Source organism: Prionailurus viverrinus, chromosome D1 (genome assembly GCF_022837055.1).
Source record: "Prionailurus viverrinus isolate Anna chromosome D1, UM_Priviv_1.0, whole genome shotgun sequence".
Classification (NCBI taxonomy): domain Eukaryota; kingdom Metazoa; phylum Chordata; class Mammalia; order Carnivora; family Felidae; genus Prionailurus; species Prionailurus viverrinus.
In genome coordinates this window covers 70,672,232-70,687,808 of record NC_062570.1, presented here as the reverse complement: position 1 = coordinate 70,687,808, position 15,577 = coordinate 70,672,232, and the positions used below count along the sequence as shown (strand labels likewise).

Below are 15,577 nucleotides of genomic sequence, written 5' to 3'. Positions count from 1 at the left end.
TCAGGCATTACAAAAAGTTCTAAGGTTTTTTTTTTTTTTTTTTTTTTTTAAGTTTCTTCCCCTTTTTTGACAAATTTTGCAATGGAGATAACAGGAACTTATGTGACTTTCAATAAACGCAAGCAGAATAAAAGTTTTATATTATAGTACTTTTAATTCTAAGCATGTGTCCATTTTAATTAAACCAGCAACCTTAAATTAGCTTTACTACTCAATATTTTCCAAGATCATGTGAAAATCATTTGGGTTAGTTTGTCTTTGAGTTTTAGAATGTCCAATTCGAACAAGCGTTTGCTTTTTAACTAACCAGAACTCTTTTACAAATTAACTTTAGCAACACCGTGCAGATGGAGAGCAAATAGCTCACACACATGGACACATACAAATACACAAACAAGATGCAGAAAAAATCTTAAAGGCCCAATTTCCAAGTCTCTACCCCTTTTTACAACACAAATCTAATTGCAAGGTGGTATAATTTATGGATTCATTAATTGGTCATTTTTCTCAAGAGTCGAAGGACTATTGTGGCCAGTGTTACAAAAGAACATTGTCCTCTTTTGGAGAACAGAGCCCAAAGGGCTGCATGTGGGGATCAAGCAGGGACTTCCCATTTTCCAATTAGAACACGGCTGGTTTTATTCGAAGATATCACAAGCTGCAGCAAGCCTAATGAAGCCCAGAGTGCCTCCGTGGGCACTGGTTCCTCCGCAAAAGTTGAGGCTTCACCCACAGAACCAAATGGCTTCCTAGTTTCTAGTTCCTCCCTAAAATTCAGAGCTTCACTGACTGAACCAAACAATTGGCTAGTCTGCCTTCTCTTAAGAAAAGGAGGGGCACCTGGGTGGCTCAGTCGGTTGGGCGACCGACTTCGGCTCAGGTCATGATCTCGCAGTCCGTGAGTTCGAGCCCCGCATCGGGCTCTGTGCTGACCGCTCGGAGCCTGGAGCCTGTTTCGGATTCTGTGTCTCCCTCTCTCTCTCTGACCCTCCCCCGTTCATGCTCTGTCTCTGTCTCAAAAATAAATAAACGTAAAAAAAAAACAAATTAAAAAAAAGAAAGGGAGACGAAGAGAACCCAAATCCTGTGTTTGGAGGCAGCCGAGTGAGAGGAAAAAAATCTAAGAAAGCCAAACCAGAGGGAGGAAGAAATAAGCAGGCTCCCATGCCATGGAGTATGCACTACTCACCAAGAGACCGCTGTCTAAACCAAACCCAAAGCCATTTTCTTGCTGCAGGTTAATTTAGGTGCCGAAGGCCGATGGTGCCCAGTCGGAGTGGGGTCTTGAGGTCGAGCCCCTCGACAAAGAGCCTAGGCAACTGCTTGGACCAGTCACCAGAATCCTGTTAGCAGCTCGGGGCCGACAAACCACGGGTGCAGAGCTCCTGCCTGGCTCACCAAATCTGTAGCCAAACCCAAGTTCGCCTGCCCGATACTCAGCAAAGACCATCACTGAGAGACATGGAGTCCCCAGCAAGCCCCTCCACCGGCAGCAAAAGGAGGAGACAGGATAAAACTCAGCCCCACCTCCTCCCAGGAGCAGAATCAGGGCAGTTTAAAGGCAAATGAAAGACGTTTGGCTGAAAAGTTGCAGCTGAGGGCAGTTCCATTAACCCTTTGCTTACCGGTTCCATTGTGTGCCTAGCTGTGTTGGGATGGACTTTACAAATCAGTGCTTACCAATGCCCCAAGCCTCTCTTTCTTTCTTTTTTTGGACATCCTCACTCAATCCTCAGAACAGACCTGAGGGAAGAATGACTGATTCCAATTTATGCATGAGGAAACTGAGGCTCACCGGCTTATGTTATGCAACTTGCCCAAAATCACCAGGTTAAAAATGGCAGACAAGACCACGACCCAAGGCAATATTAGTTCGAATCAGCGCTCTTCTCATCATCAATTTCAAATTCCTTCTCCCTGCCCCATTTTCACTCTGAGATCAACATTGTGCCGTCACAGGTGGGGGAGCGTCTCCCCAGCTTGCTGCCTCTGTTGTCCTCACGGGGCTGCTGACAGCACGGCCCTGCCCCGGTACCGGAACTCGCCCGTGGCCACATCCTCCGGTTGGTGAGCAAGGACCTGGCTATATAGCCGGGGAGATGGGTTGTCTGTCAACCCCCAAGCCACAAGAGGCTATTATTCTTCAACCTCTGTCTCCTCAAGTGGCTAAGAAGAGGTCTCAGCCGTGGCCAGGGCTGGGCGAGGACAATGGTGGTGGCCCCCTGGGGCGGGGGTTGGGGAGCTGGGGAAGGAAGAGTTAGATGCACTCAGCGCACACCGGGTGGCAGACCCGGGTTATTTTATTTCCCCACCCCCGTGACAATCCCGTGGGGTTCGAGTTGTCCCATTTTGTAGAGAAGAAAGCAAGCGTGGAAAGGTATAAAGGTTAATGGACCTTTAAAGAGACACAGCTGGTAGGGGCTGAGGTTTAAAGGCAGCTCTGCCTGACTCTACACCCCCAGGCTGCTAATTGTGGGGAATCCTTGGCTGGGGACCAACGTGTCTGTTCAGTTCAGCTGGCAGCTGGTGCACCTCAGCTGCTGGGGAGTCCCCGTGTCCCTCTGTGGAGGCCAGCTGCTTCTGGCTCCCCTCACCTGTCCCCAAAAGTAATGACTCCAGACCTGGTTAGGCCTCGTGGAACTGGACCCGTTGGGCTCTGGCAGGCTAGATGGGGTCAAGCCACGCACAGAGAGGAACGGAAGCCTGGGTGTGTGTCTGGCATCACCTCTTTGAGCTGCGGGTCCTGGGGGCAAATTACCAAAGCATTCTGTGCCTCAGTGTCCCCGTCTGTAAAATGGGGATCTCCATATGTCTACTCCAAAGGGTTACTGTGTTTAATGAGAGAACTTGCACACGGTGCTTAGTCCAGCGGCTGGCACTTGAGAGAAGCAGGGTAGGGTCGTAAAGAGATCAGAAAAGAGAGGGGGGAAGTGGAGAGAGGCCTTCCAGAATGGACTACCCATTATAGCCTGATGCCAGTCTATGTTCTGTTACAGGAGTGGGGGAAGAGCCTGGTCTGAGCCCTGGCTTGGGTGTCAGCAGCCCAGCAAGGCCCTGTGTCGCCCTCCTCTCCAGCCTCCTGCCGCCCACCCCATCCGCCGCCCTGTGCCCCGGCCAGACCAGCCTAGTTGCAGGTCCATGTGCCCTTGCGTCTGCTGGGAAAGCTCTTCTGCAGTGGTTTGCACCGTGCGGTCCCCTGGTAACTTGTTAGAAATGCGGATTCTTGAGCCCCACCCCAGATTTACTTAATCAGAGACTCTGGGGGTACGACCCAGCATTCTAGTTTAATGACCCCTCGAGGTGCTCCGGATGCACCTCGAGTTTGACGAGTGTTGGTCTACTCCTCTTTCAAGCTTCAGGTCATGAGTCACCTCATCCTGGAGCCTTTTGGGATCTCCCTGACCGAGGCCAGTGCCTGTGGTGTCTCTCCATACTCTCTGAAGCTGTGCCCTATGATCGACGTCACCCTGTCATCATTCGGTCTTCCCCCTCTAGATTGGGAGCTCCTTGAGGGCAGGAACCCTAAGCTTCATCCCAGGACCGAAGTGCCCAGCGGGTGGGCTGAACAAGGCAGTGTGTGAGGACTTGGGCTCTTCCACCCCCAGCTCTAGGTCTTGGCAGTAAGTCACTCACTGTCCTCCAGTCCCAGGTTCTTCATCTGACACCACCTACCTGCAGGGTTTCTGTGAGGCTCCCACGATGCTTTTTGAGGAAGCCTTTATAAACCGCTAACGTCCCCCCCACACCTAGTCCACTACGTAGGCACCAACTGGGGGATTTCATCTTCTTTTCCCAGGTGTGCGTTTACTGGCGTGTAGGTGAGTGGCTTTAGCTTTTAGCAGCTTCTTTAAAGACCTGGCTTCTACAAGAACTGCAGCCTTGCTCACTAGGGACTCACAGTGTATGGTCCGGGGCCTGCCTTCCTGTCGGTGCAAACCACACAGCATGGACATCTGAGGGGACTGCTTTCACCCCAGCCCTCCTTGGCTCTTGGCCCCTTGAGGGTCCAGCAAGGCCTTGGGGGGCATACTTCGTCTTCCATTGACATAGAAACCAACCACTCCACCTGTTACCTTCCCATCTCCCTGAGCATGTGGCTTGCTTTGTCAGAATTGTCATTTGTATCCTGTAAACTATGGGTGACACTATTCATAGTGACAACCTAAGGGGCAAAGACATTTCTGCTCAGGAGTCTGGTGCTGGGGAAACCGAATCAAGTCTGACCCAACAGGCCATCCTGATACTCTGCTCAGCTGATGCACTTAACCATTGGAGAACCTCACGTGTCTTGTAAGACACGATGCAAATTGTTCTCCACCGATGCACTTTGGCCAAATCTGTAACCTGAGTGACGTATCCTTCCAGACCTTGGTGAGTTTTAAGGAGTAGGAAATTTGGGGCAGCCAATCCCTGCACAAAACGCCTGACCTTAGGTTGGGTAATATGGCAGACTTGAATCTGTACGGGCCTGGGGGCAATTTTAGCAATTTTCTAGCATCTTCAGTTATGTTCTGCTCTTTTCTCTTACCCTTGACTGGGAAATTTGTCCCCTGATCCCCAGCTCCCATAATGCATCCTGCAGGAAGCATTTCCTGACCTCTCTTCAAATTGTTTAGGACCCCGGGTGCACTTTCCCAGAGCATGATGAGCTCGCTCTTTCCTTGGGGTTCTGGTTAAATTTCCATCTTGCACATTAGGTTCCAGAAGAGTAGAGACCATTTTTGTCTTGCTTACAGCTCTATCTCGGAGCCCGGCTTAGAACTTGGCATGAAGTGGATTCTCCTCAAATATTTGTTTTAAATAAATTACTTAATCTAGGAAATGAATGGAGCTCTTATACTTCCTGTGACCTTCAAATTTAATTTAAAAATCACCTCAAAGTATTTATTACTTCCATAATAAAAATGCTATTTAAAATAATGAAATGGATAAGAATATATGGGAGTTTTCTTTGGGAAATGCTTGGTACGACTGAAGTTCTTTAATTTGTCCAAACCATAATAAAAATCCACATTCATGCTTTCTTATATGCCATATCTTTCCAGATATGATATTTTGTGAATTTGGTTTTATTTTTCTGTTCTGGGATTTAAGTTTTTCATTAGTTTTCTAGCAAAGAGAGTTGATCTGGCCATACCATGATAACAGTATATTATAAATCATGATAATTAAAATGGAAGCCTATTCAGGACAAGAAAGAAATATAAATGAGTGGCATAGATTGGAGATCCCAGAAACTTTAGATATGGTATTATACAAAACAGACTTCTCAAATTAGGGGGAAAAGGAAAGATTGTGCCAACAGGGTGGGGCCAACTTAACTGCAGTTTTTCTTTTAAAAATGTGGAATGTGCACTTAATCTCACATACCTAAATAAATAATCCAGAGTTAAATAGACAGCAACCAGATTATAGGGGACATGTCGATTACTGATTTGCTAGAGAAATGTTAATTTCCTCTGCTTTGAAACAATAAAGCAATAACAAAAGTAACTATGAACCAACCATTGAATTATGAACCAACTAAAGACATCTGTGTAATGAAACAACATGGTTGAATTAGCGAGAAAAAAAAATGGCATGTTGGAAAAAACATCTCCATGCAGTGTGACTGACAAATGTAACTGTCATATATACAGAGCTAATCCAAATCTGTAAGAAAAACACCACAATCTCGACAGATAAAGGAAAGTTATGAACAGAAAATTCACACCAGAAAAATGAATAAGGAAGACCAGATGAAGACATGGAGAAGTGCTTCACCTTTTTACATTCAGAGAGGCAGCATGGTGCGCAGGGAAGAACAAAGGATATTGGAAGAGGCAGCTGGATTGGCATCTGGGTTCAGCCGCTTGCTGGCTCTGTGCCAGGGGCTTTTTGCCCACCCACCCCCCCCCCCCGCCCCCGGCTCTTTGCACCTACTATGGCAGCAAAATGGGAGCATCATCTTACCCACCCAAGGGCTTTTCATGAGGAAACTGCTTGTCATTGTGACCGGCACATCCTAGGACTTGGTAAATGTTGATTTCTTGCTCATTAAGCCTTTCCAAACAAAACTTCAAAGAACACCATAAAAGAAAAGAGGCAGTAGGGATATTTATGCTCCTCCTAAGAACTTATTATCTCCTTCTAAATTTCAGATCCAAACCAGTGTAACTCAGGTCACTGGTGAGACTCTAGTCACTGGCGATTCAGGTCACTGATATGCCGAGTTCTGTCTCTCATGTATTTCAAATAATCCCCCATAGCTTTCGAAGTTGCAGAAACTCAATCTAACCACTAGAGGGCGCAAGAGCCACGCACTAGGCTGAAGTCCTGCGTGGTAGGTTTGAGGTTTCTGCCTCGGAAAAACTGCTTATAACCTGGAGGCATCTAGGGCTCCGGGTCCCTCTGGCCAATTACATCTATCGCCTGCTCCTCTAGTCCAACGCCAGTCTTTACAATCCTGAGGGTATTGGCAGACCTGGGCAAGTGCTACAGGAGACAGGAAGGGCCCTGAAACTTTCAGCCCTGATCTGAGAAAGAGAGAGATGCCTTTGTCCTTATGGGGAGAGCCATGGCTTGGGTGATTTGCGGGGCAGGATTTCTGGAGAGGGTGACTGTCTCTAGTCCACCCTCCCTTCATCTGTCTCAAAAACAAGGACAGCTGTCCAATCAAATGTGAATTAAACAGAGTGGCCGGAAATAATTACAGAGAGTACAGTCCCTTATAAAATCCATTGTAAGAATAAAGATTATTTGCAGAAGTTCCAGTAATTCCTAGCATTCAGATTAACCTGGAGGAACTGGGTGGTAGAAATTTAGAACTGATTTGCAGGAAACCTGGTCATTTTCTACTCAGGCACCAGAGGAACTGGTGAAGGATGTGGGTTTTGTTCAGAATCTGTCTTTCCTGTCTCTACCTGCACTCTGGGCTGACAGACCCACAGCTTGATTTATTGAGCTAAACAAGTCAGCAGCTAATTTGTTTCGTTCATGGCTGTCCTTTGAGAAGTGGTCCTGGGGAAAAAGATGAAGATCATTGAAAAGCAAGTCAGTTTCACAGGGCAGGACCTCACAAAGTAGGTCACCCCGGCTTTCCACTGGCCCAAGGGTGGATAGAATCCCATTAACCTCAATCGGGCAGGCTCAGTGAGGAGGGGCAGGGCTGTTTCTGCAAAACAAAACTTGGCTGCGTGGAGGCTTCCTAATTTGACTTCCTAATGAGATTTGGAAGAGGGAAGGGGAGACTGGGGTATGGGAAAATCAAAGGAAAATTCCTTTCCCTTAACGAGCTGGTAGCACTGAGCAGAGAGGGTTTGGGTGTTTGGGAGGTCTGGGTGTTTGCCATCGATTAATTCTGTTCCACTGGGGTCTCATGAAGTCTGAGGGACGGGGGAAAGCTGGGAAGGTGTCCCTAAATATATATATATATATATATATATATATATATATATATATATATATATATATATATATATATTTCAAATTTACAGAAAAGTCTTCCCCATCTTAAAAAAGAAGAAGATAAAAAAACATCATTGACTCTGTTACCTCCTTGGAGCAGTAGCTGTTCCAGCCACTCTTCTTTCACAGTGAACTCAGAAGACTTGTCTGTATTCGCTGACTCTATAACCTCACTTTCTGTTCATATTTCACTCCCCTGGAGGCTGCCCGCCATTGCTCAGTGGAAAGGATTCTCAATAAAGTCACTGATTTTCTTCATGTTGGTCAACCCAATAGGCATGATGCAGCCCTAATCTTACTTGATCTCTCAGGTGCACTGGACACAGCTGACCACTCTCTCCTGGAGCACTTTCTTCTCTTGGCTCCCCTGATGCCAAGCTTCCTTCCCCAGTCTGTTTGCTACTCCTTTTCTGTTTCCTTCCTTTGCAGGCATGTCCTCCAACGTGCATCTCCAACGTATCACATCCAGAACTGAGCTCATGGTCTTTCCCACTGAACTTCATTTACTATTCTGAACCTAATAGGTGGCCCCACCAACCCATTCATCCAGGTGTCTCTGCTTCCCTCACTCTCCTTATTGAACTTATCACTGCAGCCTGTGGGACTCTGCTCCTACACCTCTCTACGACCGCCGTACCTCTCTCCATCTCTACCACCACCATCCTTGTCAAGGTCACTGTGAATTCTCCCCTCACTACTCTTGACCTTCCCGTATTGGAGCCAGAGTGTTGTTACTGTTTTGTTTTTTTTTAAGTTTATTTACTTGTTTTGGAGAGAGAGTGAGCTCATGTGGGGGAAGGGCAGAGAGAAAGAGAGAGAGAGAGAGAGAATCCCAAACAGCCTCTGAGCTGTCAGTGCAGAGCCCGACATAGGGCTCGAACTCACAAACTGCGAGATCATGACCCGAGCGGAAATCAAAAGTTGGACAAAATACTGAGCCACCCAGACACCCCTGTTTTGTTTTCTTTTTAAAAAAAAAATTTTTTTTAACGTTTATTTATTTTTGAGACAGAGAGAGACACAGCATGAACGGGGGAGGGGCAGAGAGAGAGGGAGACACAGAATCGGAAGCAGGCTCCAGGCTCTGAGCCATCAGCCCAGAGCCTGACGCGGGGCTCGAACTCGCGGACCGCGAGATCATGACCTGAGCTGAAGTCGGACGCTTAACCGACTGAGCCACCCAGGCGCCCCTGTTTTGTTTTCTTTTGAATGCAGATTTGATCATGTTGTCATCCTGCTTAAAACCCTTCAAAGATTTCCCATTGCTTTTAATGGAAAAATCTAAATCCCTAATGTGTGCCTTGGCCCCACACCAAGTTCGCCTGTGATTTCTGGACCTAGTTATACCACAACTGTTTAGCACCTTAAGTATGCTGAACCCTCCTCAGGGTCTTTACACATGATAGTCTCTCTAGACTTTCTAGAATGTTCTCCCCTTTCTTTGCCTCTTTACCTAGTCAGCTCCTATTGGTTCCTTAACTCTTAGCTCAATGGCCATCCCTTAAAGGAAGCTTTCTCTGACCTTCAGGTTGGGTCAGGGTCCCCGTCACGCTCTCTCATGGCACCTTATATCTTCACAGACATGTCACATTTGTCAGCATTTGGTTAATGTCTCTCCCTCACTAAACTGTGAGTTCATGAGAAACTCTGCTCCGCTCAGCACTGTATTCCTAAGTATCTTTGACAGTACTTCCCTTTAGAGACCGGCCATAAATGTTTGTTGAGGCAATGAAATGTTTCAGTCATCTTTAACGGAAGGACACAAGGTAGGTGAAAGTCACGGTTTTGTTTTGTTCTGGGGCAGGAGTCAGACAATTTGGTTGTGGTCACAGTGTGAATTTCATGCTGGTCCGAAGTCTGACTGGCAGATATATATATGTCTTGATTGGTGAAAAGATGGACACTGAATGAATTGTTACGTAGTTGGAGGGGCCTTGTAATAAGTAAGGGGCACAGGGAGTGGAGGCAGCTGGGGAGGGTTGGAATTCTAGTTCCTCTGCCAGTGGACCTCTGTCTCATCTGCAAAGTGAGGCTCCAGACCCCTACCTCATGGGGTTAGTATGAGGATGGAGTGGGATGAGGAACATAAGTCCTGGCAGGGTACCTGGCACATAGGCGCTAGAGACAAGAGGACAGCTCTCTGCTCCCTGCTTTTTCTCCCTCCTTTCCGCTCTCCTTCCAGAAGCACCCTGCTTTGCCATTTATACCTTCCTAAACCCTGGGCTCCTTAAGGGAACACTGGGATCAGGTTTCCCTAGTGGTATCAACACTGGCATCTGCAAACTCTGGCCCAGATGCCCCCAGCCCCTGCCTGGTTTTGAGCCCAAGGTGAGGACTCGTCCACATGCAGTTTTGGGAGCTGGGGGCAGCTGAGGAGAGCCTGAGCTCACAAGATTCATGGTGGGTGTTTTTTTCTGACTGACGTTAATGATGTGACGGGGCCTCAGGGCCTCGGTGAATTCACATTGGTGTTTTTTGGTGGGACAGGCCTGAGATAGGCAAATGCCCCCCTACCAGGGGAGAGCCAGGGGCAGTAGACCCTGCCTCTGCTGCTTCTCCTTGGAGGGGAAGGCATTTCCAGGGCTGGGCAGGTTTCCAACCACTCTGGCCCCAGCTTCCTCAGAGGAGGTCACAGCAAGCCAGGAAAGGCCTCTACGCAGCCAGTTCGGCTGCCCTTGGTCAGTTGTCCAGGTGTGGGCCTGTCTCTCTTTCCTCAGGTCGCCACTTAGGGCCTCAGTTCTGCCCAGACCTGGGCCAATCCAGGGCAAGGAGCCTCCTTCCAGACTCAGCCCCGTATGATACCTTCTGAACAAGGCCCTTCATGACCCCTCCTCAATCCTCGGCTGGGTTGTGCCCCTTCTCTAGGCTTCCAGAACCACTTATAACCTCATCATAACATTTATCCCCGTGGAGTGTGCACGGCCACCATGGTGTATGGTGTCACCCGAAGGTGTGCAAAGGGCAGCTCTGGGGTGGGAGACCTCTCTTTATTGTCCATCCCCCCACCCCCAATGACTGTGGGTTCCAAAGGCTGGGGACTGGGTGTACAGGGCTGGCACGTCGTGGGTGGGGGAGGAACGGTTAATTTGCTGAATGGTTAAACAGGTGGGCACCAGATGCCTGGCAGCAGCTTCCCTGCTCCCCGCTGGTTGTGTGGGAGCACTCCTCTCTCTGCTCCTGCTACCCCATCCTGTGCTTCTCTACCCATCATCTTGACTTTGCCTTTGCTCCCACCGAGCAGAATCTCACCCACTGCCTGTGTTGTTGCGCTCTCCATCACCACGATCGTCGGTGGGTATAGACGACTCCAGAGAATGGCCAAGCCATTCTTCATAAACCATTTTCATGCGGTTGGCAGGAACTTTGCTCCAAGTCTTGCATCCTTGAAGGAGGAGTGAAACCAAAGCTCGTTCAAGGAACTGCACAGGACTCGGCATGGCCAGAGAGAGGTGCAGAGTAGAGAAAGGCAAGACATGAGCCCTAAGGAAAAGAAGCAGGAGCTGGGGCATGTTCGGCTCACTGGGGCTTCTCTAAGTGATCCCGGAGACCAAAGGAGGTCATGGATGGATTCTAAGGAGAGGATAACACAATAGGATTTGGTTTTGTTTTGTTTTGTTTTTTTGATATGATGGTTTCAAGGTCCATGTACGCCATCTACAGAGAGGTGTCCAAGAAACTGATGGATGGATGATTACTTACTCACCTACCTATCTTCCTACCTACCTACCTACCTACATATCTGCCTGGCGGAGTAGTCCTTCTGGGAGCCATTGGCATACCCTAGGTCATCAAAATACAAGGGAGGATGAAATCTTAAAGGGATAGAGTAGACAGGAAAGAGATAACCTGGGGCCAATCTAGTCTTCCACGAGTAAGACCTGCCTAGAGTGAGTGTACCTGTGTGCGAAGGTGGTTTCAGTCGGTCGTGGCCGAGAACATGAGTGAACACGTAATGGCAACTGTTATGTCCGGTTCTGTGGTATTAGAGCCATCGGGGGAGACAAAGACCAGGCCCGTATTCCTGAGAAGATACGGGTAAGTGTGATAGGCCCACACGTGGGCAGTGTACCTCACCTGCTCATGCACCTGAGAGGTACTGCTGACTTTAATGACATAACTCATGTGGTGGCCAGCCGGTGGGTGGCTCCGAGTATGAGAAATGGCCAGGGTCTGTGTGCTACTTACACGTTGAGAGGCTGCCAGGCTGGCCACTGAGCTTTGGCCTTGATGACGGTGAGGACCTCATCACTCTGCAAAAAAAAGGACCACAGTTGTTTAGTGAGGAGAGCCAGGCTCGTGGCAGCAAGAGAGGTTTGACATGGTGACATCGTCCACCCTCACTCCCTTACCTGCTGCCCAGGTGTGGAGCCATCCCCCACCAGGGTAGCGAAGCCCGGGAGCCTCGGCCATCCCGGGGGATGGGGCTCAGTGCCCGCTGCGTCTGTTGTGTGTTGCACACTGATGGGTTCACTGAGCCACACTCTGGTTTCCAGCTCCGGCCACCCCTCCCGCACTGCAGCTGGAGCTCTGACCCGGCCTCCGCCTTGGATGGCCATGCTTCTATATCATGCCCAGCCTGGAGGGCAGGTTGTGCACTCTGTGTCCAGGCACCGGCTGCATGAGGAGTTGGAGGGTAGCCAATACCTGCTCCGGAGGATTGTCACCACCCCCCCCGCCCCCCCCGGCCCCAGACCTCTCCTGCTGTTGAGACCCACACACCTGATTGGACTCCCTTGGACAGGAGGCCAGAACAAAGTCTGAGGCCAACACCCCTTGTGCCGCTCATATCATTCTGCTCTATTTGCTTTGGACAGCGTGTAGCATGGGCCCTTAAAATCGATTTTTGAGGAAGGATTTGCTAATTAACAATTTGAAGGAAAGCATTAAGTCAACATCGAGGGGGGAAATGCAGAAGTTTGTGGATCTTGCTTAACTTTACTTGGCAGTCTGTTTGGGTTTTTATCTTCACTGACGGGGCAGAGGAGTATCATAACCTTTTCAAGGCTTAAGGCTTCCACGGGCCCAAATTTGGCTTTGGCTAGGGACCTTCCCCGGAGAGGATTCAGCTGGTCCTGGATCTCCCCTTCCCCTGGCTGGGCCCAGCAGTGCTCAGACGCCACTGTCCACTGTACTTGGAAAAGCCTAGAATGTCACCAGCTGAGGAAGGAAGTACTCTGTTGCTGACTGAACAGGTCCCTGAGTTCCAAGGGGGCAGAGACTTGCTTAGCTGGCTTATATCTCTGCTCCAGTTTTTAGAGCCATGCCTGGCATGAGTGCCTAGGACATATTTAGGATGAACCGACAAACTTCTTAATTGGTGGGTACCATGCCCAGAAAACCCCACCACCCTGCAGTCATCTCCTACATCCCATGGCTCGCAATGAGCCCTTCCTCCAACCCCAGAAGCCCACTCCTCCTCCAGCAGGTTAAAGGCACATCTACTGTGAACCTCCATTCCCCCCATCTCCTGCCCCTCACAGCTGGCGGGCTCCAAGACCCACTGTGCCCACAGCCTTCAAGTCCCTTGAGCCTCCTCCCACAGTCTCCATACCTTCTTGCTTCCCCCCAGTGCACCTTCCATGTTGCTACAAATCCGACCATCTCCGTTCCCTGCCTCAGCCCTTCAGTAGCTCCTCACAACTCCCATGACCAGTTATTATTTTTTAATGTTTATTTATTTATTTTTGAGAGAGAGATAGATATAGAGCGAGCAGGGGAGGGGCAGAGAAAGAGGGAGACAGAATCCCAAGCAGGCTCCGTGCCGTCAGCACAGAGCCCGATGCGGGGCTTGAACCCATGAACCATGAGATCATGACCTGAGCCGAAACCAAGAGTTGGATGCTTAACCAACTGAGTCACCCAGGTGCCCCCCATGACAAGTTCTTGATTCCTGAGTTTTCCTACATGGCCTTCATCATCTGGCTCTAGTATATGTTTTTCTTTGATTTTACATATACAGAATAATGCATAAACAGAATTGTACATGCATACTGTAGACAGATTTCGCATCACAGAAGCACACAATGTGAATAGTGACCATAGTCCATCCAGCATCTACCCTGCCTTCTGCTTCCTTCTCCAGAATGTTACAGTTTGGTGTATATCATTGCATATGCAACTACGTGCGTGTGCGTATGTGTGTGCACATTAGACACGGCTCTCCCCACAAAAACCGCATCATACTTATTCTGCACCATGATTTCAAATTTTTTCCTTAATACCATCCCATGGGAAACTTTCCATGTCAGTAGATACCACATCATAGCAGTCCTTTGGGTGCTGTTTAAAGTGTTGGAGATCTTTAAATTCTGGTAAACCAAGTCAAGAGGCATCAGAGAGAAACCCAAGACATGAGACCCAAGAAACGAGATACCGTCTAATGACAATCCTTTTGCCCTTGAAGAAATACTTTACTAAGAAGTAAGATCAATGTGGGTGGAGTTAAGATAGACACCATGTAGGCTGGCCCTGCAGATGCACCTTGCATTAGAATGAAATCTTGGTTTTCAAGTCCCAGCTGACGATATATTGATTTTGCTTTTGCAGTATATAATGACAAAAATTGTTTGGGCCCTCCATTAGTGTTTATGCATGGTGATGAAACTCTAGCTGTAATTTTTAGGGATTTGGAGGCTCCAAGGATGATGGAGCCACGTGTGCAGGCTTTAGAACAGCTTGTTGCTGTAAATTGTTTCATCTAGTGGTTGCACGCCATCTGCATGATCAATAGCTTAGTTTTGCTTGTTTGTGATCATTTGTGTTATTCCATCAGATAAGAATGCAGGGGCACTATGGAAAATTTATTTAAAAAGCTAAAAATCTTTGGAGCATCAAACTCGTCTGGTAGACCCTAGATTCTATAGGACTGGAGAGTGGCTTTTCCATGGCCATATCCAGCAAATTATTGAAAAAGCAAAGCCTTTGATGTGTATCTAGAATTCCATAGCGTGGAGGGTCTGTAATTTACTTAACTAGCATTATTGGTGGATATTTAATTGTTTCCATGCTGTCACGAAGCCTTGTATACATATTTCTTTGTTTACAAACCCAAGGCTTCCTGTGTTATGGATTCCTAGGGGATGGTTAAAAGATGAAGCAGATTTAGAGTTTTGGCAGGACCTACCAAATCGTGCTCCAAAAATCTGTACCAATTTACACCCCCACGAGAATGCATATATGCCCATCTTGCCACACCTTTGGACACACTGAACACCATCCATCTTTTGGGTATTTACTGTTCCAGCCGGCACGGGAGCGGTATGTTTGAGAGTACAGGCTCTAGAATCACACCGAGTTCAAATCCTCCCTGCACCATTAGCTAGCTCTGTGTCCTTTGGCGAGTCTCTTGACCTCCCTTAGCCTTCTCATCTGTGAAATGGGATTTAGAAAGAGTTTCTACTACACGGGGTTGTCGGGGGACTAAGTGGCATCATTCATATAATGTGTTAATGCGGTGCCCAAATATGCATATATTAGTTACTATTCTTACTCTCATTTACATTCAGGCCAAGCTGGTATTAGAATCAATTTGCACCGCTTGAGTACAGATTGTGAAGCACACAGTTGCATCTACAAATCCACAAAGCCTCGGGAGAATACTCCCTCCCTTAAAGCCAAGCTCTGAGTCTCAGGGAGCATATGATGGGAGGTTCATGTAGCTGGGTGAGCCTTGGATGGGGCTGCTGAGGGGGCGGGGCGTGTTCCATTCTGAAGAATAAAGGATTTAAAGTCAGAGTAAGCAATCCAAACTTCAGACTTAAATGAAAAGCTCTCTTAACACGTCTCTAAGGCACAGAAAGGATCTTTCAAGAATCCTTAGAGCCCTTATACATCTCCCATAGGACTCTTTTCAAACCAACTATTTCAGGGCATATTCACAGTTCATGCCTCTTTTGGATGACATTAGCACTTTCCCGGAGATGTGCCAATTAAAATAAAAAACCCCAAAGAAACCACAGGTCACTGGTGTCCATCTTCATGGGGATGAGCTCTTTCATTTTGCTTTTGGTAAATATGTTGTGAAGATGTCACAGCTGTACTCAGATTTCATAGCTACCGACAGCAAATGGGAATCACACAGCCCCAAACAGGCCACCGGCTGAGATCAGCTCTGGAGGAAGCAGGGCCATGT

The 15,577-nt window shown here is 48.0% G+C and overlaps 1 protein-coding gene across 5 annotated transcripts in view; it reads right to left on the bottom strand.

Moving 5' to 3' along the window:
* SPON1 (spondin 1) overlaps nt 1-15,577 on the bottom strand; it is a 260,769-nt gene that overhangs the window by 16,850 nt on the left and 228,342 nt on the right. For all 5 annotated transcript variants that reach the window (XR_007156111.1, XR_007156112.1, XM_047876856.1 and 2 more), the window contains exon 7: nt 11,632-11,696. Coding sequence is in view for 3 of the 5 variants with exons in the window: in XM_047876856.1 (XP_047732812.1) it covers nt 11,632-11,696 (65 nt within the window). In the remaining 2 variants the exon portion in view is untranslated. The remainder of the gene's footprint in view (nt 1-11,631; nt 11,697-15,577) is intronic.